The sequence below is a fragment of the Lissotriton helveticus genome, chromosome 12 (genome assembly GCF_964261635.1).
Source record: "Lissotriton helveticus chromosome 12, aLisHel1.1, whole genome shotgun sequence".
Classification (NCBI taxonomy): domain Eukaryota; kingdom Metazoa; phylum Chordata; class Amphibia; order Caudata; family Salamandridae; genus Lissotriton; species Lissotriton helveticus.
The window spans coordinates 78045965-78070612 of record NC_136073.1 but is presented as its reverse complement, the minus strand read 5'-3'; the positions used below and the strand labels follow the sequence as shown (position 1 = coordinate 78070612).

Sequence of the window (24648 nt, the reverse complement as noted above, 5' to 3'; positions counted from 1 at the left end):
TGATGGCCTAGCACTCAACTTGATAGAGGTTTTATTTTTTAATAGAAAATCTCCGAATCCACGTGATCTTCCATGACAATCAGGCAACTGCTTTTTCTTAAAATAAAAAAAAAAAGCTTAATCGGAATACTGACCTGTCCGTTTAGCAGGCCAAAAAGATGGGTCTAGAGAGTTAATGGTAGGCTGTGCTGAAACCAGCTCTGTCTTCGGCAATACATGATAATGTAGTTTATGATATAAAGTCTTTCTCCATCAACAGTAATGATGAGGACAATACTCTTGTTTACTTGTCACATATTTGTCCTTATGACACCATCAACTGCTAGCGATGATAACGTTGTTTTCCCTCGAGCCAACAAGAAACAATGCCCCCATGAGAAAAAGGCACATTTCTTAGGCATAAGTTAAAATATTTTGATGTGAGCCACTCAGTTAAAAATACACAATTGTTACCAGAAGCTAAACCTGCCATGCAGTGCGGTTTGCACTGAAATGAGGGAAGCAAGGCTTAAAAAGGAACACAGGAACATTTTGAATTTAGCAACTTCAACCCAGATCTGTGACTGAGGGTGAGTGTTTGAAAAGTTTCAGTGCTCCGTCCATCATCTCCTTGTGTTTGCTTTGTTCGCCCTAAATTGGCAGGGTATGCTCAGACGTGGGTCCCTTGCTCACTTTGCCACTGGATTCAACCTAGCCTGGCTGATGAAGGGTGTTAGCCAGAAACCGGCCCCAGGATGCTTGTTTTCGGTTCAGGGAAGACCTGGCTCGGCAGTTCGGGATCGATGGACTGTCCCCAAGAGGCACAGGGTCAAGACTGATTTGCATATAGCTGGGTCTGAACTGAGGTGGCGAAGTGAGCTAAAGAATGATGATGAATTCAACCCAGATCTGTGACTGGGGGTGAGTGTCTGAAAAGTTTCAGTGCTCCGTTCATCACCTCCTTGTGTTTCCATTTTACATTTAGCCAGAAAATCTCAGGAACTAATAGCAAGCTATTAATTGGAATTCTGATTAGTTATACTGGGTAATATATTTATCACAAAACAGCGCTCAACTTTGCGGGTAAGGGCTGACAGTAAAAATCTTTAATACCCTATGGGAGTATTACGTAGTGAAGGAAAAGCTACTTCCCTGTAATCCTAGTTCTCAGTCATGGGTATTCTCTCTAAATCCATGAACAGTAGAATATCTCCAAGCATAAACTGGATTCCAGAACATCATTTTCAGAAAAATTATCAAGAAAATATGACTCTAAGAGTCCACATTTTTCTACATTTTTTGTTCTAAAAAGCAAATCAAATTAGGCAAATCAACAATGAGGCCAAATTAACAATATATTTTGCTGAAAACACTAGTGTACTTAATCGTTCTTAAAACCCCAAAGTAAAGAGAAAATGTAGCCTCAAGAGGCTGCAAGCCTTCCCATCATACAGTACAGGGTCAGTGAGAGAATTCGCTTTGAAGGAAGAAATATATTGGAAGAATTCCCGCCTTCATTGCCCTTTTGCCAAAGCCCTTGGACACGGGAAGGCATGAAGGTTGTTTATGGTTTCTGAGAAAATACTCACGGCAGAGAACTAGACATAAAGGTAAGTAACTTTTCCTTCTCCCTGATATCCATATATAGTAGATCAGAATAGCAAGCAAACTTACACTCAACCCTGGGGAAGGGTTCCAAGAACTACAGTGTTATATAGTTACTGAGGAAATCAACTGTTCAAAGAGGCCTGACCTACCACAGTATCTCCCTAGGAGTCATTGATAAAGAATAAGTGCTTTGAAAATATCTGGAATTGGCACATTCTACATCAGAGTAGTTGTAGCTGCTTTGCCACGTGTAGTAAGAGCCTTAAACGTACCCAGAAGGGACCTGTTAGTCTTCTAGTAGCAGGTAACTAATTACACAGGAAACAATCCATCGAGCTAGGGTTTGTTTTAAAAAGCCAATCCTGTGTGGATTCCACCATAACTAACAGATAGCTCTTTGGTTAATCTAATAGCCTTAGTCGTATCCATGTAGTATGTCGGATCACTTTTTACCTCTGATGTAGCGCGTGATCTTTCTGCTGGGAATGATTAATCCCAAAAGAATGTTGGAACCGTGATCATTGGATTTATATGAAATTCTGAAATTACTTTGGCCAGATATTGTTCCTTCTAACAAAGTTTGAAGCTCACTAACGTTACGGCCAATGTTATAGCCACAGGAAAAACACTTTTAATGAAGTGTTGCAGGCCTGCCTTGTGTATGGGATGAAAAGAGGGACCTATGAACTTGGAAAGGACACTGGTAAGTTCTTAAGGAGGGAAGGAAGGGTCTCCTGAAAAAAATGAAAAACTTCGCTCATTTCCTCAAAAAAATCCATAATTACTGGGACAGTGAAAAACAAACTGTGAAAGAATTACGAGCACACAACAGAACTATCTCCCACTTCATCTTAAAAGACCATTGGAAAAACACATTGTGAATGACTTACAAGTACCTGGCAAGGCAGTTCCTTGTTCTCTCTAAGACATGGGGTTCCACCATCGAGGCCTATGATTAGGGAGCACAATCTCACATGAGGCCAAACACCAACCTTGAACTTCACAGGAGCAGAAGAAGATGGAGGGAGCATCAATATTCTGCCTGATCGAGACCAAATGGTTATATCAAAAAGTTCTCTTCATGTTTCAGATACTATTTTTGAGCAACTGCAAAGCCAACTTTACTCAAGCCTTAAACCTTCTGAACAATGCAACTAGTTTTCCACCAGAAAGGTTGTTTCTGGCATACAACAGTCTAAGAACATCTAGTCTGAATGGCAAGCAAGGCAGAATTAAAAGCATTATGAACACATCTTTGCAGCGGCAGCTGTCAGCTTGTTTTGGATTTTCTCTTCCTCTCATATATTAAACATGTCTTAAACTCAACACTGTTTCATTTGGTCAGTGCAATAGTCTACTGGTCGAAATCCTTGTCCAGAGTGCTGCTGTCTTAGTAAGAAGCCATGTTGCTTGCTTGCTGTCACAGAAACATCACATCTACGGCCCAACAGTTCTTGCACAGCTGAGAGATGGACGCAGTTGGGGGCCCAAGGAGAGCAAAAGCTGAGAAAGAGCCTGTGGGGTGGCTGACAAGGGTGCTGTCCCCCTTGCTGGAGGCCCTGGTTTTTAAGGCCATGGAAGGGAGACTTTGCAAAAGGTGTTGCAGAGCACAATCTTGGAAAGGAGGAGATGTACTGTTCAGTCATCTATGCAAATGACTTCTCCACTTTTCCCTTCCTTCTTCTCTGGACCTTCGGTGTCCTTCTCCTTTTTCACCATCACAGGAGGACCATTAGATGCTGGAAGAAAGGAAATAAAAAAAGAATAAGTAGGGGTTTAATAGTGGCAGACATGCGCAGTATCATGGTTTGGCCTTTGGAGTTGGTGACAGGCAAGTCATTTCAACACAATGAGCACAAAACAATATTACTAGCTATTTGTATCAAAACAGCTAGGGCAAGTGTTGTAGGCCAGCTATGGGACCTTGATGCGAGGAGCACCAACTTATACAAGCGTATACACAAGAGACTACATGAGTGAGAGGCAGAAGGGTACCTAAAGCCAGGCACAATGGTAAAGATCTAAAATGTTTGTGGATTCTTTAGAATTCGGCGGCTGACTCTAATGAATCTAACATGGATGCAAATCTTAAAGTGAAATGAGGTCAGAGACTGTGGCATATGTACCTCACACACTACAGCTAGCAATTTCACTTCGGAAACCTAATCAATGAGAGCCTCTAACCAGAAACCGAATGGTTAAATCACTGCTACAGTTTTAATCATCAGATGGTGTTCAGACCCCTTCTTTTTGGCAGGCGGTACTCTCCTTGCTCCGCTACCTGGCATCGCCCTCATCAGGCTCAACTTTCTGCAACCGCCCACCCCTTTCCCTTTTCCTACCACCACCTGTGGCTCCTCAAAAAAGGAGCTCTGTAGATTGTGGCAAATGACCAAGGATATGCCTTGGGCTGTGAAAGTTTGACTGTAAGGGCTCCTGGAATGTCATAAGGCATGCATGCTGTGTTACGGTGCAGGCAGAATCACAAGATAGTTTAGTCTTTTCTTAAGCAACATCTACCTGGGATAAAATGAGCTACATATAGAGAGGTGTCCTGCTCACTCTCTGAAAATCCTCACTTACTTTCTCTCACCAAACTGGGGAGGAGGCAGTCAAGGGCGCTTGGCTTTGAGAGACACCAAAGGAAACAATGTTGAACTTAGCTGGCAAGTTATACAAGTCAGAGTACTGCGAAGGTTTTTGATCTAAGTCCTTGGAACAAGACATCAACATAAAAATGAGTAGCAGCATAAATGATGAAGCATGAAAGAATAGCTGTGGGGTGAGAGAAATTAGTTGATAATATATCAAAATGAACAAGTCATGTATTCATGACTGCCACATGACATGCAGGGGTTTGCCCGTCAATCATTTTTCACCTCTGAAGTGAAGACAATTCATAGTAAGTTTCAAATTTAGCTTAAATCAATTTTTCTTAACTTTGAGAATTTCTAGTACCATTATTCCTGGTTGAAAATGGGTCTGATTAAAAAGATTTTTTTCTTCCAGGAATGGTGGCTTATTGGTGTGGATAGCCAGTTAATTCTTTATGTGATCAAAGTTTAATTGGTAGGTGATCAGGCCAGAAGCAGTACCGAGGGTGCCAAGAGAGTAAAGTTAAAGTAGAGGTAGATATAAAACTGAAAGGCCTAAAGTTGTTTCAGTCTATAGCAGGCATGTGCAGCACAGCAGAACACACCATTACTCAGCACTACTGCTTAGAAGCAGGAGTACAGAGAGACGCAGCAGTGAGTCAAGTGGTCTTGCATCTTATTTTTGAGAACTGTGAGCCAGTTTGTTTACCCAACGTCAACAGTTTTTGTTCATAGAGAAAAAGCTACTTAATGCTCTTTCTGGAGGATATTCCATCTCACTGCAGATTCATCACCTTTAGAATAACCGATGGCACCGGGTTGGATCTTGAAGATTTTTCAGCAGTAGGTGACATTGTGTGGCTCCGCATTAACTCCACCCAGGTTGGGAAGGAGGGAGATGCATATAGGCGCAACTCAAGCGTGTTGACAGTAGTTTCTTTCTGGACACTTTCTGTAACCTTAGACAAACCAAATAGAATTGTTCATGCCAGTGTGCAGATCTCCAATTTGGGAACTTTTTAGATGGAAAATACGTCATTGGACACAATGAGGAATCTGCAGTTAGATACAGTATCAACCAGAAAGACCATTACAGAAGGTTAAGTCACTTGTTTTCCAATCAATACTTGTAAGTGCAGATTCCTCAGTTTTAAGAATAGATACCAAAGAAGTACTTTCCTCGGTGGTGGGCCTGTGGAAAGACTCAGACCAAAATGTCCTTCCCGTCAGACCTGCTTGTGGAGGAAATAGAGCTTTGTGAACTTGTACACTGATGTCCATGTATCAGCCTGAAAAATGTCCGGGACAGGACTCTCAGCATGCCATCGCAGAGGTAGCAGCATTGGCCATGGTGGAGTGGACCCTCAATCCTTCATGAGGTTGCATCCTGCGTAAGACCAGATTTGATGCAGAGGACTATACATATGTATAAGGTCCTCTTTTGCACTGCCTTGCTTTCCTTAGCACAGGGGAATCCTGCAAAAGGTTGATTGTCCACCTGAGGGTGTCTGGTTTGAAGCTGAGCACTCTTTTGGGATCCAAACGATGAAGTCTCTCCTCTTCATTCAAGAGCGAGTTCAGATGAAGAACATCAGAAGACTGATGGACTGTCCAACATGAAAAGGGCTCACGACTTTTGGTAGAAAGGCCACTGTGGTCCTCAGCACCAATCTGTCCAGAAAGAAGGTGGTGTACAACAGATAAGACCACGAAAGCTTGAATCTCACTCATGCGACAAGCGGAGGTGATTACAATGAGAAAGACTTTCTTCAGGGTTAGGAAACGTACGGAATAGATGAGTAACAGCTCATGACAGCTACACATAAGGAAAGTAGGACCAAATTCATTTCCCACTGTGGCATCACAAAACGTTTAGGATGAAACACCTGGACCAAACCATTGAGAAAATGCATCAAAACAGTTGAGTTGAACAAGAATGGTTCGTCTGGTAAAAGTAAAACGGCAGAAAGGGCTAATAGATAACCTTCAGCAGTGTTCACTGCAAGCCCTTTCTGGGCCAAAGACAAAACAAACAGTAACACAACCAACAGTTTAGCCTGCATTAACCACTTGACCGCGGCGCGAATTCCGCCGCGGTGCTGGTGGAATAATGAGTGGGCGGGGTTTGGACGGCCCCTGGCCGTCCTCCGTACACGCCTACTGTGACGTCAGACAGCCCGGGGCCCGTCCGACGCATGGAAGGGGTTAAGTATGTTTACCGGTGCCAGATAAAGTCTTAAACCTATCCCAGCATCTGGAATAAACAGACTTTATAGAAGGATACCTGGCAGCCAGGATAACATCCAAAACTTTGTGAGGTAGATTTAATAGAGCCAACTGCTGCAGTTTAGTCTCCATGCATGGAGGTATAGATTGCACAAGCCTGAATGCAGGGCCCTGCTGCTGCGGCAGATGATGTTCACAAAGCCCAAGCCTGATGGAGGGCAGGTGCTCACGCCCAGAGGATTTGGGTACCAGACTCTACTAGCCCAATCTGGAGCGACTAGGATGCCTTGCACGAAGTTGCTCCTGCCCATCTTCAGAATTCGGGGAAGGAGACTCAGCGGCAGGAGAACACACAGTAGTCCTGCATTTCACCCTAGGCGGAATATGTCTCAGAAAGAGAGCCTTCTTGGGAACTCCAATGTATGAAAGTGTTTTGTATGAAAGCATTTTCGGCGATGGCAAAGAATCTAGCCATTGGCAGGGGATGCCCGGCTCCACCACCAGGCATAGCTGCCATTGATGATCAGCTGGACACCAGCGGCTGAGTTTGTCTTCCCTGGCGTTTAAAGATCCCAACAAGTAGTGTATGATCTTAGAGGTGCCCTGACAATTTAGCCAGGTTAAGATGGGCAGGGAATATGACTCGTTGTTTCGCATACCATTACTTGGCAGCTTTTTACTACAAAGTTTTTACTTAGCAATTACCATTAAAATGCAAGTTTTTAGTTGGCATACCTTTACATTGCAAGTGTAAATGTATGCGAACTAAAAACTTGCCTAATAATGAAAACAGACATTTACCCTAACACTACACTAAATACAAATACACTACCCTACACATATCAAACTCTAAAACACTAACCACACCCCAAACACTACACTACATTAAACAAACACAACAACACTACCCTAAACCCTAAATCACTACCCCATGCACGACCTTCCCCAGCCTGCTCCCTACACTCAATCACTACCCTGCACGAACCCCAACACTACCCTAAACCCTACAACACTACCCTACACTACACCACAACACTACCCAAAACCCTAAAACACTACCCCCATGCACAACCCTTCCCGACCCCCAGTCCTGTCCTTACACCCAAACCATACCATGCACGACACCCCAACACTACCCTAAACTCTAAAACACGACCATACACTACACTAACACCACACCACAACACTACCCTAAACCCTAACACACTACCCCCAGCACGGCCCTGCCCCTACCCCCAGTCCGTCCCCTACACTGAAACACTACCCTTCACGCCCCTCCAACACTACACTAAACCCTAAAACGCAATCCCACACAAACACCACAACACTACCCTAAACCGTAAAACACTACCCCCAAACGACCCTGCCCCTACACCCAGTCCGTTTCCTACACTGAAACACTACCCTTCATGACCCTGACACTACTCTAAACCCAAATACACTACTCTACACTACACAAACACAACTACACTACCCTAAAACCTAAAACACTACACCCAGCACGACACTGACCCTACCCCCAGTTCTGTCCCTACTCCCAAACACTACCCTTCACGATCCCCAACACTACCCTAAACCCAAATACACTACTCTACACTGCACTACACAAACACAACTACACTACCCTAAAACCTAAAGAACTACCCCCTGCAAGTCCCTCCCCCTAGGACAATGTCCCCAGCTTACTTCTCCTGACCTCCTCCTCGTAGGTGAGGAACCCTATGCGGGACTCCATTGCGCCCATGGCCCCGTCACTCCATGACGATGGGGGCTGCACTCCCTATCCCTGAGCCCAGGAGTCGGATGTTGCGTCGGTGCTGGCAGAAAAGGAGGAGGTCGGGGAGGGGGAGGGTGATTAGATGCAGGTATGAGAAGACACCTTGCATGAAGATTCACCTTGATGCTCCCTAAGTCTCTCAATATTTCAGCATGTCCCATCCAGCATAGTCAGCATTCAAGACTGATGAGGCCTGTCTTCTGCCCTGGAGGGGTTCTCAAGCGTGCTGTTCTCATTTTAGGCCCTGAGCCCGGGAGTCGGATGTTGCGTCGGAGCTGGCAGAACAGGCCTTGAATCGAGGGTGGGTGGTGCGTTCCTGTGTGTGCTCATCCGGGTCAGCCTTTACAGGGTCGCTTCCTGTGCGCCATTGTTTATCCATTACAACGCATGCGTAGTGACAACACATGCGATGTAACAACTTGCGTAGTAAAGGCTATGCGTTGTTACATCGCATGAGTTGCAACGCTTGTGAAGTAATGGTATGCGGAGTAAAGCCTCCGTAGCAATGGGTGATTACCTGGGCAGGGGCTCCGGGCACACAGCCCAGGACCACACCCCACCATCGCGTTTGCAATATAATATGGCAGTGGTGCCGTTTTTAAGGACCTGAACCAGCCTCCCCTTGAAAGATGGCAAGAAGGTTTTCAAATGGTCCACAACTCCAACAAATGTATGTGAGTCCTGTGATCTCCGCTTCTCCCAGATGGCCTCCCCAACCCATCTGTCACCACAATCAATCCTGGGTGGGGGTAAGGAGAAAAGTCTTCCTCTATTCCAACTGAAGTTAGCAGCCACCACAGCCGATTTTTTGTAGTCTCCTCCACAACCAGGATGGAATCTGATAGAGTCCCTTGGTGCTGTGTCCACAGACTTCAGATCCCATTGCAGAACTTGCATGTGACATCTGGCATGGTCATCCAGCATGAGGCCAGTACATCACGAAGCCTCTGAGGCAACCTCACTGAGACCCAGGAATGAAGCTGAAATATCAGGATCATAGTCCAAATGTCCTGGACTTGCTGATCTGGAGGGAAGGCCTGAAAGCCACCAAATATAGGATGGCTCTTATAAAATTGAGCATGTGCAAAGGAGTCAGGTATGTCTTTGCTACATTGATTGTGAACCCAATCAATCTAAGGAGGTTCATTGTCATGCAAACAACAGCCAGTTGTTAAGATAGCTGGAAATCGGTTACCCGAACCTCAAATGGTATGCTCTAACCACTGCCATCACCTTTGTAATCACCGAGGGGCATTGATGAGGCCAAATGAGAGCACAGCAAACTGAAAAATGCTCATGGCCCAACTTGCACCACTGGTAGCTCCTTTCATCCTGCAGAACAGGGATATACAAATAAGCAATTTACAGATCAAATGCCACCATCCAGTTATCTGGATCCAGAGCAGATAGAACATGCACATGTGTGAGCATCTTAATTTGTTTTTTCAAAGGAAGAAATTGAGAGGTCGAAGCTCTAAAATAAGACAACACCCTCTCTATGACTACTTTCTCCAAAACAGCCTGAACATCTTGTAGCAAATTGGACAAATGGTCCTTCTAAAGCCGCTGTGATGAGGGTGGAAGATGTGACAGGAAACAAAGGAATGGCAGTGTGTCGCCCTGTTGGAGCATGTGCATGACCCACCCGCCAGATGTTACTCATGGAAAAAATAACTTAATCCTGCCTCCCACGGGATGCCAGTGTGTGGTTAAGGGCAAACGAAAGTGGCTTGGCTGCTTGAGAGGCTATGAGGTTCACTATTTCTACAAGCCTGGACGTTGCTTCTGTATCCCTGACCCTAACCCGAAAGGGTTGGGAGCCTGCCGTTGGTGTCATGGGTCTTGGCACGGCCTGTAGGTAAACCCTCTAGCGTTGCCTCAAAATGTGTGAACGTGTTGAGAATACTGCCTTGCAGGTATAAGCTTCATTAGGGAAGACAGTGAAATCAGTTCTGAGGGGTGCAAAAAGCACCTCGCCCGATCTCCCAGATATCCATCATCTCGATTTATCTAGAACATCCAAAAACACCTCCAGATGGGACCGCTTCCATCGATTCTGAATGCTCCACTGAAATACCCAAGTACCTGAATCAGATTCCTTAAACATCTTATCAAGGAACAAAGCAGGGGTGAATCTGTTGCTTTAAGATTGATCTCTCCCAAAATCTTGGGCAAATGTCGAAACAATTGCCCTTGAAGTAACCTGGTCACAGATAGACCTCCTGATAGGGTTTCTATCTTATCAAACCGTGGACACAAAATCAAAAATACAGAGGCGACCTAAGGAAGGCCTTGCTGTATATATATCGCTCAGCTTAAACATCGATACAGAGAACTGCCCCAGGTAGATCAAGACCTCCAAGTAATTAAATTAAGTAACTGGTCACAGGACAAAAGACCCCCAGTCATACTGCTTAACATATATATGCATCCCAACTTGGCAAAAAAGAAAGTCTCAACAAGGGAAATATTAGCCATAATTTCAAGCTACAAACAAGCTCACCTTACATGGAACATAATAATGACCGGTTATTTCAACCTAAACGTAATGCACACCTCGGAGGATGATGACGTAATGTAGTCAACTATGATAATACCTTCTGGAATGTCCCACCCCGGTTGCACCAAAAACCAGGTGATGAGACCAAACAGATGAAAAGTTCTCCAGATCATTGGAGTTTCTCAGAATAAGGGTCGTAAATGGAAGATTTCTAGATGATATTCTGCCAAACTACTCATATCATGTACTCGTTTTGCAATCATTAATTGACTATGCAATAGTCTCAGTACCCTTCATACCATTGATCAAACACTTCTCAATAAAATATAGTACAAGTAGTGATCATTCATGCCAAGTCTTGCAGATCAGAACAGCTCCAAGGACGCACAAACCCGACCCGCCAGACGTTGGTCTGACCACCACTACAAATCTAAAGCAGGTACACTGGATGACAGAAACCATAGCTGACCTAGAAGCACAGGCCAAGAAACTTATGACCACATGCACCAACACTAAGGAACACCGCATTTCTGGTTGCTCAGTTTTTCTAACACAATTCTCAACTGCCCTAGTGCAGAACCCCTTGGGTTAAGAAAAAATCAGGAACACAGCTCTCCAATCAGTGCGAACAGTTGAAGAAGGCGCAAAAGAAACTAGCCGGGCAAATCAAAAGGCGTCCCTTTGACCAACTACTCCTAGCTTGTTTAAAAGGGCTTAAGAAAGCGTTTAAAAAATAGCTATGAGAAGATAAAAGGGTAGCTATGGATGAATTTTGGTTAAAAACAATATATGCCGCCAAGCATCACAACCCAAGAAACGTCTGGGAAATAGTTAAAAGCCTCAATAAAGCAGTTAAAACCATAAACAACATCAATATCTCGAAATCAACATGGATTTCTTTCATCATTACCACTTTCTCAATAAATCAAAAGCATCACAGCCAATATCCTCTCAGACACAATCAACAGGAATCACTTTCCACATCCCTTTCCTCTGCTCAAGCAAAGATGAAAACACATACTCTCCGGCATCAGTTTGCAAAATTCTATCCAAGGGATGCCGTGATGGTGCCACTGGCCCAAACGGCCTAGCACAAGCAATTTTTAAGGAGGACGCAGAATTGTGGTCCGGCATACTGGATTTGCTATTCAGAGAAGTACAGTTAAGTGGAATAATCTTGGAAAACTGTTGGGGTTCCATAATAAACTCCATACATAAGGCTGGGAACAGGGTAAATCCTTCAAACTATCGTCTCATTAACCTCCTTGATTTAGAAGCAAAATATTACACATCACTGCTGTTTGCAGATTTAATCACAAAGTCCAATAAAAACAACATCATTCCCCAGAACCAGACTGGCTTAAAAAAAGGAGTAGGCACGAGAACAAACATATTGACCACTGCTATTATTTTAGATCAATGAAAGTATTTTAAACACAAACAACATCTGGCCTGTATAGAATTCAAGGCTGCCTTTGATCACATCAATCGCCAATTGCTGTGGCTCAAAGTGAAAGGGTGAGGCCTACCAGACACGTTACTGCAAGCCATCAGCGTGTTGTACACGGATACCTGGGTACAAATAAAACTTGGAGAAGGCACAAGATTGTCTAGAATGATACCTACACATCAAGGACTAAAGCAAGGATGTGTGTTAGGACCGCATCTTTTTAAACTTTTTATGGCAGAACTCTCAACTGCTCTGGATCAGGCAAATACCCACCTACCCCGCTTGGGCCCTCTCTGTCTTACCCACTTTTCTTATGCAGACAATATTGTATTATTCAGCCAAACCAAAGTGGGCTTGCAAAAAGCACTAAAATTACTCGGTTGTTATGCAAAAAATAATCACTTGGAGGTAAATGTGTCAAAAACTAAAACAATGTCGATTACCACCTGTTTGGGCCATGCACCAAGATTCCTATTAAATGAAACACACCTTGAGTCAGTAACACATTTCAAATACCTGTGCCTATACCTCCACTCAAGAGGAACCATCACTCAACAAAAACAATATATTAAGTAAAAGGGGATTGCTCTAACCCATGACTATCGCTCTGGTAAGGAAGTTAAATGGCCCATCACTTCAGCCAATCCTAACTGTAATTGGCTCGAAGTAACTACCAACAATAACCTATGCGAGTGTAGTGATGAGAGCTCGGGACAGAGATGTAGTGGACAAAATACATTCAGGCGAGTATTCAACCTTCCACAAAACTCCTCCCCTGCAGAAATTTGCCTAGAATTCAGCATTACTAAACAAGATCGATCAGCTAGAAGAGCAGCAACTATAACAAAATTGGTACAAAACCAGCGGTATCCAAGATCCTCAAATCAAGCCTTATGGTCAACACTTCAAAATAATCGATCATCTGAACACCATAAGTACATGTATACCTACATCAAGCAACTGGGTCTCACAGAATTATGGGCATCAAGTGCCACGTATGATACATCCAATAGGGGAACTAATAGAAACACAAAAACAAACTCCTTGTTAGGGGACAAATTTAGCACAAGTTTGCATGCATGGATGGTAATAAAGTACTACACCAATCTGTCCCCTGCCCCGTGCATGTCAATTCCTTTCCAAACACGTATAAAATACAGACTCTTGTCCTTACGTGTGGTATCATACCAGTGTTAGCGACCATGCCTACATGGAAACACATCAGCCCAGCAGTGCACTGCAATGATAGGAAATAGGACCTCATCATCTGATTCGCATCTGTTCAGGTCTGAGAAGCCGAGACGACAATACTTAAATATCAGTTTCAACAACAGGTATATACATTCATGCAGGGAAGCCATAAGAAATGCGTTACTTACCTGTAACTGCAGTTATCCAGTATTGGTATCTTTCATAGATTCACATGCCTGAATCATTACCTGTCGTCGGGATGGGAGTCCCCGGTACATAAATAAAGTAATGTCCCATTAGACATAAATAGTAATAGGCCCAAGGGTCCCACATTAGTAACATATCCATGTCCTTTTGTAAAAAGGACCAAACTCTAGAGAAGAGCCAATCAGCTATCACCTCCCTCTAGAACCCTCCTGGAAGGAGCTCCTGTCCCTCAGATTTTCATAAGCACCGTGCTAAGTAGGCGTACTACTGAGAGAATTAGATGAGCCCTTCCAGGGGAGGTGGGAGGGTTGCATGTGAATCTATGAAAGATACCAATACTGCATAACTGCAGTTGCCCCAGTATTGGAACTTTCATAGATTCCTAAGCTTTTGCATCATTCCCTGTCGTCGGAATGGGAGTCTCGGTAACAAAATAACATAGCAGTAGACACAAAAGAGAAAGAAAAAGGCCTAGGCCTCTTTCCCTTTTGTAGCATATCCGCCTCTTTTTGTAAAAGAGACCAAACCAAGCATCAGCCAATCAGAAGAGCCTCACCCCATAGAACCCTCCTGAAGGAACCTCAGAGCCTCAGCTTTTCTAATGCACGTTGTGCTTAGGGAGTCTCTTTTGACCTCTGTCAATCTCTACTCTTTTGAGGATTTTTTCTTCAGTTTTTTCTTCAGTATTGTTGGCTGTCCCTTCCAGGATGTCTGCTAAGGAGAAGAAGAAGGCCCTTTTCAGGCCATGTTCCACCTGTGGCAAGAAAAGATTATTTATTGAGGACAGACATAAAGATTGTATATATTGCCTGTGCCCAGATCATAAGGCTGCGGATTGCAAGATCTGCCGCACCTTTTCTACCAAGACCCTCCGGGACCGTGAGGGCCGGCTCCTCACCTGGCTCCAAAAACTGAAGCCCAGGAAAGACATAGTCTCCAGTGACAGTGAGGAGTCCTCTTCAACTTCAACTTCAAGAAGGTCAGTCAAAAGGGGTAGGGCTTCCCCTTCACCTTCTGTGGGGCGTCCTGTTAAGGCCTCAAAAAAGACCCCCGTGAGTCTGAGAGCCAGGGTCTAGTCGAATCTCCTCACCACGGTGTAAAGGAGAGGGAGGGACCATCTACACCGTCCACTGGGATGAAGACTGCTCCAGCCTTCAAAAAGCCATCTTCTCAGTCTTCTGAGAAGTCGGACAGGAGTTCCAAGTCGTCGACGACGCAGCAGAAGGCTCCGTCGACGAAGGTCTCGAAGCCCAAGTCGATCCCGTCGACGGAGGCGTCGACGGTGGTGACAGTGACATCGCCGCGGATGTCGACGGGAACATCGACTACGACGAAGATTTTGTCGACGGTGGTGACGATGACGGTGTCGTCGACGAGTGCTTTGACGACGATAACATTACCGATGCCGGCGGCAGGAGTGTCGACGGTCTCGTCGTCGACGACGCCCATCTCGTCATCCACAGTTCGTTCGTCGACGGTACCGATTCCGTCGACGACACCAACGACGACAGGTTTACCTTTAACAGCTCCATCGTCGACGATATTGTCGTCGACTGAGAGAATTACTATGTCTATGAAAGGAGTGATTTGGAAAAGTGGGTTTTAAATGAATACCTGGCCCTATGGAAACAAATAATCTTTATTGGTCATAGGCTGGTATTGTTATAAATTAGTGTGGCAGAGAAAATTAAGCTTAACAATGAGCTAATTCTCCTAGTGGTGTCAACATGTTTCGAGGCTGACTGCCTCTTCGTCAGGACGGGGTTAGATCCCTCTGTCACTCACTAATGTTGCCATCAATATATGTATGTGTATGTACAAGTGAAAAGGTAATATATAGTACCTATGTGGTATGGAATTACAGTTACAGCCCTATCAGTATTTCTGAGTCGTGAGCTGGAATACATAGGGGTCAGTGCCCCATGAGCCGATCTGGAAGAGGGGTATCCCTCTTCCAGATCCGTCACGGAAGCCGCAGACAAGGGAGGATGCGAGGAATGCTCGAGGATTAATGGAAATCCCATTTACCTCTCTTCCAGATCGGCTCATGGGGCACTGACCCCTACGTATTCCAGCTCACGACTCAGAAATACTGATAGGGCTGTAACTGTAATTCCATACCACATAGGTACTATATATTACCTTTTCAATTAGCTCATTGTTAAGCTTAATTTTCTCCGCCACACTAATTTTTAACGATACCAGCCTATGACCAATAAAGATTATTTGTTTCCACGAGGCCAGGTATTCTTTTAAAACCCACTTTTCCAAATCACTCCTGACCCTACTTACACTCACTCAAATACACCTCACATAGCAGTTACAATACCGAAGTGCATCAGCGTAGTCGCCAGTCGTAGCACGCCCCATCCCGCAGCGGGGCGGGAAGACCCCGATGATGAAGCATGACACCAAGGGCCCTTTTGGTGTGTAAGTGGTATTTTAACAAATACTGTGTATGCCCGCTATACCTTGGCTCACAGGAAACCTCTTAAAGGTCATTCTTTTCATAGACATAGTAATTTTCTCAGTCGACGACAATATCGTCGACGATGGAGCTGTTAAAGGTAAACCTGTCGTCGTTGGCATCGTCGACGGAATCGGTACTGTCGACGAACGAACTGTCGATGACGAGATGGGCGTCGTCGACGACAAGACCGTCGACACTCCTGCCGTCGTCGTCGTTAATGTTATCGTCGACGACGACACCGTCGTCGTTACCACCGTCGACGAAATCTTCGTCGTAGTCGATGTTCCCGTCGACATCCTCAGTGACGTCGCTGTCACCACCGTTGACGCCTCCGTCGACGATCCCGTCGACGGCACCACCTTAGACTTGGGCTTCGACACCTTCGTCGACGGAGCCTTCTGCTGCGTCGTCGATGACTTGGAACTCCTGTCCGACTTCTCAGAAGACTGAGAAGATGGCTTTTTGAAGGCTGGAGCAGTCTTCATCCCAGTGGACGGTGTAGATGGTCCCTCCCTCTCCTTTACACCGTGGTGAGGAGATTCGACTAGACCCTGGCTCTCAGACTCACGGGGGGTCTTTTTTGAGGCCTTAACAGGACGCTCCACAGAAGGGTGAAGGGGAAGCCCTACCCCTTTTGACTGACCTTCTTGAAGTTGAAGTTGAAGAGGACTTCTCACTGTCACGGGAGACTGTGTCTTCCCTGGGCTTCAGTTTTTGGAGCCAGGTGAGGAGCCGACCCTCACGGTCCCGGAGGGTCTTGGTAGAAAAGGTGCGGCAGATCTTGCAATCCGCAGCCTTATGATCTGGGCACAGGCAATATATACAATCTTTATGTCTGTCCTCAACAAATAATCTTTTCTTGCCACAGGTGGAACATGGCCTGAAAAGGGCCTTCTTCTTCTCCTTATCAGACATCCTGGAAGGGACAGCCAACAATACTTAGGAAAAATCTGAAGAAAAAATCCTCAAAAGAGTAGAGTTTGAGCAGAGCTCAAAGGAGACTCCCTAAGCACAACGTGCATTAGAAAATCTGAGGCTCTGAGGTTCCTTCAGGAGGGTTCTATGGGGTGAGGCTCTTCTGATTGGTTGATGCTTGGTTTGGTCTCTTTTACAAAAAGAGGCGGATATGCTACAAAAGGGAATGAGGCCTAGGCCTTTTTCTTTCTCTTTTGTACCTACTGCTATGTTATTTGGTTACCGAGACTCCCATTCCGACGACGGGGAATGATACAAAAGCTTAGGAATCTATGAACGTTCCAATACTGGGGCAACTGCAGTTATCCAGTATTGGTATCTTTCATAGATTCACATGCAACCCTCCCACCTCCCCTGGAAGGGCTCATCTAATTCTCTCAGTAGTACGCCTACTTAGCACGGTGCTTACGAAAATCTGAGGGACAGGAGCTCCTTCCAGATGGGTTCTAGAGGGAGGTGATAGCTGATTGGCTCTTCTCTAGAGTTTGGTCCTTTTTACAAAAGGACATGGATATGTTACTAATGTGGGACCCTTGGGCCTGTTCCTATTTATGTCGAATGGGACATTACTTTATTTATGTACCGGGGACTCCCATCCCGACGACGGGTAATGATTCAGGCATGTGAATCTATGAAAGATACCAATAGGATGCGGTTTCCGTCACGGAAGCCGGGGACGAGGGAGGATGCGAGGAATGCTCGAGGATTAATGGAAATCCCATTTACCCCTCTTCCAGATCGGCTCATGGGGCACTGACCCATACGTATTCCAGCTCATGACTCAGAAATACTGATAGGGCTGTAACTGTAATTCCATACCACATAGGTACTATATATTACCTTTTCACTTGTACATACACATAGCACATATTGATGGCAACATTAGTGAGTGACAGAGGGATCTAACCCCGTCCTGACGAAGAGGCAGTCAGCCGCGAAACATGTTAACACCACTAGGAGAATTAGCTCATTCTTAAGCTTAATTTTCTCCGCCACACTAATTTTTAACGATACCAGCCTATGACCAATAAAGATTATTTGTTTCCATAAGGCCAGGTATTCTTTTAAAACCCACTTTTCCAAATCACTCCTGACCCCACTTACACTCACTCAAATACACCTCACATAGCACTTACAATACCGAAGTGCTCCAGCGTAGTCGCCAGTCGTAGCACGCCCGCCCCGCAGCGGGTCGGGAAGACCCCGATGATGAAGCATGACACCAAGGGCCCTTTTGGTGTGTGAGGGTTATTTTAACAAATACTGTGTATGCCCGCTATACCTTGGCTCACAGGAAACCTCTTAAAGGTGGACCTTGTTGTTTGTTTATACCATTGACTGGAGGAGGGTGCGCCCACCTTAGTGCTTTCTAGCACTACCTCTTCACTCCCTATTTTGATTTTTGTTTACTCTTTATGAAAAGAATTACTCCAGACATGACGTCTCCAAGGAGGGTTGCCCCCTTGCCTCCCGCTTTGTTGTTAGAGGAAGATGATGAAGATTCAGATAATGAGGATCAGGAATCGTTTGGATATGCACACAGTCCATCCCAACTGCTGATGAAATGTCAGGAGACAGATTCGGAGGGAGAATATCTTCAGGAATTTTCTTATCAACATTCTTCTGTACCACAGGGGTTCTCAAGACAAGAGATGGTGTCTGTTCCAACTTCTTTCTTGCAAGATCTCCATAACATGTTGCAGGATTACAAATCAAGGTGGTCTCAGCCTGCTGCTACCACGGCTAGTCAAGCCATGCCTGCCCCTGCGACCCCAGTAATGGTCTCTCCAGAGTTGCCGACTCAGGTGGTCTCTCTGCCACAAACACCGGCTTCACATGTACCTTCAATGTCCCTGGACATACAAGATGATTCCTCGGACGAGGATCAGAATCTCGATGGTAGGCCTAATCAGGGCTTGGAATGGGATGAGTACGTAATCCCGGACCGGCATCACCATGTCCAGATCCTGTGGACTCCTCTCCTGTGGATATCTGGGGTTCAATAAGTTAATGGAAAGGGCTTCTAGCAGATTTAAGTTGCCTATGCCATCTGTTACCACAGAGTGTTTTCTATATGACTTTAAGGAGCCATATAAGAAGGTGACTAGATATATCCCTATTGTACAGCATGTATGGGATGAAGGTCTAAAGGCCATGAAAAACCCGGCTACGGTGGTCCCTGTCCTACCACGCCTGGAAAAAAAATACAAGGCGCCCGAGGATGGTCTGGCGGCTTTGACTGGGCACCCGAAACCGGACTCAGTGATTTTGCAGGCTGCACAGAGGAAGTCCCGCAACCCGTCGGCTCCTTTGACTACTCCCCCTGATAAGGAAGGCAGGAGACTAGATAACGCTGGGAAAAGATTCTCAATTCAAAAGTCTTTATTTCGATAAAAATCATAAAAGACACAATAACAGGACAGTTTATATTTATGGCTATTTCAGACAAATCCAGTAACAAATATAGCGTCAACAAATAGTAAAATGCTACATAAGATCAATCTCCATCATTAAAATATAAATAGTTAATTAATAAAATAGTGGTGGATTTTATACCAATTTGAATTGGATACAGCTTTTTGAAAAAAAAAAAAAACATAAGTCAAATTATTTAAAAACACAAGAATGATTCCAACTCTGTATTACTATAAAACAGTAAAATGACAGGTGCAAGTTTATGTGGTTAGATAAATCACACAACGTATCAGTATATGCAAAGACCTCGAACTCGTATGATCCACATCCAGTGGAGAAATTTTGCGACAGCTACAACCATAGGCTGTGAGTTATTTGTTTTTAAAATCCTCAGTGCCTCACAACGTGTTTGTATACCTAGCTGGAGGTAAATAGGTCTCAACCATGTCCTTCTTGGGACTTTATATTCGGGGCAGATAAAAAATATGTGGCCAATACTTTCCCTTTCAGTGGGACAAAAGGGACAAGTGGCACCGGAATCACTGCACCATTTAGCAGTATAGCTGTTGATGGTTAGAGTACCAATCCTAAACTGATGGTATCTTTTCCTGTCTCCAGGAACAGTTATATAGTCCCAATAGCCCTCAAAGGCTGCTGTATGCTTGATGTCCAGAAAAGCAGCGGTCAGGGAGGGGCCACTACAGCGACCAAATCTTTTCTGGGCTTCTAGACTCCAATAAAGTTCTCTAAGTCGATTCCTCGGTGGGAAGACATTGGCCTCAGGATCTTGCCAGAGAGTTAGCAAACCCATTGCTTTAAATATGACTCCAGCCTCCCTCATCCATGAGATCTTGTGGGCCCTGTCTGCATTTCGTACATCCATAAATGCCCGAGCATACTGGGTGAGTTCTGGGGTAACCCACAATCTTCTCCAGTAGGCTATCGTTCTGTAAGGAGCCATGTCCTCCAAATGCAGGCAGCCTAGGTCGTAAAAAAGAGGTGTCAAGGGAGTTGACACCGGGAGGCCTGTAATTCCCCGTAGGAATTTATTTTGTGCTATCGTTAAACAACTGAGGTTGCTAAACCCCCATAATTCTGCCCCGTAAAGAACAGCTGAGCCAATTTTTGTGTCATAAATCTTAAGAACTGGACTAACCGGCCTAGTGTGGGAGAGATAAAATTCCTTCGTTAAGGCCCCTGCCAATTGTGCATGTTTCATGGCCAACTGGTTAGTATGATGTTTCCAATCCATTTTGGAAGCCAGGGTAATACCTAAGTAAGAAAAAACCTCTGTCTGCTGGAGCTGTACCCCACTCACGACCGCCCTGCCTCTAACTTGCTTAGATTTATGTAAGACCATAAACTTGGTTTTATTAACGTTTATAACAAGTCCATAATCTTTGCAAAATAACTCAAAAGCATCTATGGCCTTCTGTAAACCTTGCTGGGTTTTCGAAATTAGAAGGGTGTGGTCGGCAAACATCAACAGGGGGATCAGCTTCCCATCCAACTTGGGGGCATCAGTCGGGTGGTGTTCGAAATAGCTGATCACCCTGTTGATGTATAATGAAAAAAGAGTCGGTGCCAATACGCACCCTTGGCGCACACCCCTGGAGATTGGGAAATTTTCTGTAACGCTCCCTTGTTGGTTCCAGCGGACTTGGGCATAGTTACCCTTGTGTAACTTAATTAGGAAAGAAAGAATTTTCAAGGGCATACCCTGTTCTGCAAAGACAGTCCACATTTTGTGACAAGGCACCAAGTCGAACGCTGATTTCAAGTCAATAAAAGCAGCGTACAGTGTGCCCCCCCAATACCACAACCCGCCAGTAAATTAAAACAAATCTAAATATTTGATCGATCGTACTAGTGTGACTACGAAACCCAGCTTGGAGTGGAGAGATTACCTCTTCCTCCTCAATCCATGCTTGTATCCTCAGAAGGACAAGCCTAGCTACTGCTTTTTGGATACAATCAATCAAACTCATAGGCCTGTAGTTTCCCGGATCTGAGCGTTCCCCTTTCTTATATATAGGAATTATCACTGCGCCCTTCCAGGTTTCGGGTATGGGTAAACCCTTTCCGATACTGTTTATTAGCGCTAATATTGATGATGCCCACACCTCCTTATCTTGCATAAATAGGTCAGCAGGGATTGAGTCCAAACCAGGTGCCCTGCCTTTAGGGATGGCATCCAGCACCTTTCTTACTTCAACTCTAGTGAAGCATAGGGGGATGGTATCTTGCTCGATGGTGATGGGAGCCTCACTAACGCCCAGCAGCTCAGTAGGGGCAAACTGGGTGACATAATGAGAAACCCATAAATTTGGGGGAACATGATTAGTAGGTTCAGCCCTTTTGAGGCCCCCTACCCCACCTAACCATATCCCAAAAGGTACACATGGAGCGTTCTTTACTAGCTCCCAGCAGCTCACCCCAGTAGTCCTCGTCCCATGCTCGTTTGGCATCATATTGCGTTTTCTTATATAATACTCTAGCGCTCTTAATTTTATCTCTATCTTTTGATTTAACAGCTTCCGCTAGACCTTTGTATGCGGCCCTACAGGACTTCCCATACCACTGTTCTTCTTTTCTAACAGGCCTTTTCTGTTTGTTTGGAATCTTCATTAGAAAGTAGCTACTCAATTGTCTAAAAAGTTTAGAGTGGATAAAATTGACGTTAGACACAACTTCCTCCTTAGTGGAACAACTCTGAATTTCCTCTGTTGCCTGAATAGTTAGCTCTTTCATAGCAACTATGTTCTCTTCTATCACCACACAATCGGCCCATTTAATTCGCCTAGAATCATTTGAAAGGACAGTTTTCACACAGCCTAAAGGGACATCCTGAACTTTGGACTTAAATAACAAAAAGGACATTACTAACGGGTCATGATAACTCTCGACCCTCTGTTCAACCTTCATATCCTTAATATATGGCCAGTATTCCTTATTAGTAAGGATGTAATCAATACGGCTCCTTGAGGTGCCGTTATTGAATGTAAACGCTCCCTGACTATCAGAGGCAGTACTTCCATTAAATGTACGCAGCCCATGCCCTACACAAAGGGTTTTAAGCTGAAGTGCAGCCTCCGACCACTTTTTAATTGGCACCAGTGTCAACGAGGGGATGTTCCAGGCTGTATCTTCTTCTGTGGTTAGGTCGATGTCATTCCTATCCAACGGTTCAAAGCAACAGTTCAGTTCCCCTCCTACAATAATATTTCCTTTGCTCCGATAGCTCTCTAGAAGAGCATCTAGTTGATCAATGGTATGGGAGGATTTGCCCCCCGGTTGTCCCCGTGAATAAATGTTAAAAATATAGAGGTCCTTAAAATCTGCACTAGAGACATGAATTAGGAGGATATCATTGTTTTAGGTGTCCAATTGGTGAGTGGTATATCTACTGTCCGGCTTAACCCACGTTATTAGACCGCCCATTGGTCTACCTTTTAAGCTTGGGATAGCTGGAATAAAGAAATTAAGATATCCAACTCTATACTCTGGTGCAAGCAGCCAAGTTTCTTGTAACAGGATAAGGTCCTTTGTGTCCACAAAGGTCAACCAATCTGAAGAGTTTATCTTACTTCGAACCCCAGCAACATTCCACGAGACCAATGATGTAAGAGGTGTAGCTGTTTCCTTGTTTTGTAGACCCACTGATCCATTCTCAGCTATCCCACTAATGCCCCCTAGATTACTACAGTTATCCGCCCTGATTTGACTGGCATTGACCCCTGGGGTGCTTTCTGACTCATTTTGTGCACGTGCAGGTACCTTTACTTCAGGATTGCATGATCTACCAGATTGGCCTGCGATACCATTACAAGCCAAAATGTCTCCCCTCGGTACCCTACTTTCCCTAAAGGAAAGTCAGTCGTTGTCATTCAGGGAGCTAAAGATATCAAATCTGTTGCTTGTTGGAAACAGACTGGGTGTTGCAACTGCCTGAAGGACATGATTTCTCGGGTCATGAATTCCAGAGTGAAAAGGTGGTTGGTAAAAGTAGCCCAGAGGTAACACATTGCCACTATCGTGATGGATCCTAGTAGAGCCTGCCTGCTTCAAAATGTGTCCCACTTACTCAGGGGAGCTGAAACTCACTACCACACAATCCCCCTCCAGTCTTTTCCTAGATTTGCCCATCCATGTTACCCTTCTAACCATCTTAAATTTGCTATACAACTGCTCGCCTAACACTGTTTTGTTATTTAAGTAGTGAAGAGACTTATTCCTGAGTGTTGACCAGTGCTCCTCCTCCGTCTCCGGTATTGTGGGAACATTGGCCAATATGATGGTATAGGGACATGCCTCGGGGGGGGGGATGGAGGGAGATGTTCCTGGGAGAGTCATTACCTGACAGCTGGAGCCTTCCGACAGGGCCCTTTGGGCCGACCTTCACCCCTAGTGCGGTGTTAACAGGCAGAGCCATCTGTTTTGATACTTGGGTGTTATGGTTGGCAGTGCAGCTTCCCATGTCCATGGGCGCTTGTGCTGTGGTGCTAACAGGGCAGGCACTAGTAGGTTGGGACTCTTTAGTAGTAGTTATTTGTTTGGTAGTGATGTGCTTTTCTAGATTGCCTAGTCTTCGGTCTAAGGATTCTAGTTTCTCCATTAGTGGGAATATAAATGCCTTAAACATATCCTCAATATGCCCAATAATCTCTGGTCTGACAGCCACACTATTTGGGTCAACGTTAGATGCCAGGGACTTGCTACCTCCTAGGTGTAATGGACAACTGCTCACGGTAGTTACTATCTGTGTTTGGCTACCCAGCCCCGATGTGACGTTTTTACACCTAGCCATTTTTGCCGGTTGACGGCTACCTTTCGGGGCACAATTAGCTTTCCTTTTCCCTAAGGGGTCTTTAGATCTAACCACAGCTGGTAGGCCCCTGGACCGGCTAGTTCGTGGCACCCAAGGTGAGGGGGGAGGACTGGGTTCGGGGGAACTGATTGAACACGTCGTATGACCCACTGACCCCGGGGTATCCATTACAGGTGGGACAACTACCTGAAATGGCTCAAGCGATAACGGAGATACTGGACTAGGTGGCTCATGGCCTAAAGCGGGAGCCGTCAGATCACTGAATGGTTCCAATGATAACCTCTTCTCAGTGCGCTCAATCTCTTTAGACAATTCCGTTTCAGACTGTTTCAAGTAGTCTTCCATTGTCCTTACACCCCCCCTCGCTGCCCCCCCCTGTGAGTAAGCTTACTCATAATTGTAGATCAAACAGTGATATACTAGCGATA

General features: G+C 45.0%; 1 protein-coding gene across 8 annotated transcripts in view; it reads right to left on the bottom strand.

Annotated features, from left to right (window-relative positions):
• Positions 1 to 101: 101 nt before the first annotated feature.
• The window catches only part of CHD3 (chromodomain helicase DNA binding protein 3), a 1139027-nt gene continuing 1114480 nt past the window's right edge, over positions 102 to 24648 (bottom strand). For 5 of the 8 annotated variants that reach the window (XM_078670233.1, XM_078670236.1, XM_078670237.1 and 2 more), the window contains one exon: positions 3096 to 3326. In XM_078670233.1, coding sequence (XP_078526359.1) covers positions 3226 to 3326 — 101 coding nt within the window. In that variant the 3' untranslated portion in view covers positions 3096 to 3225. Of the gene's footprint in view, positions 3327 to 24648 lie in introns of all 8 variants that reach the window. The other 3 variants (XM_078670235.1, XM_078670239.1, XM_078670240.1) reach the window with 1 other exon arrangement.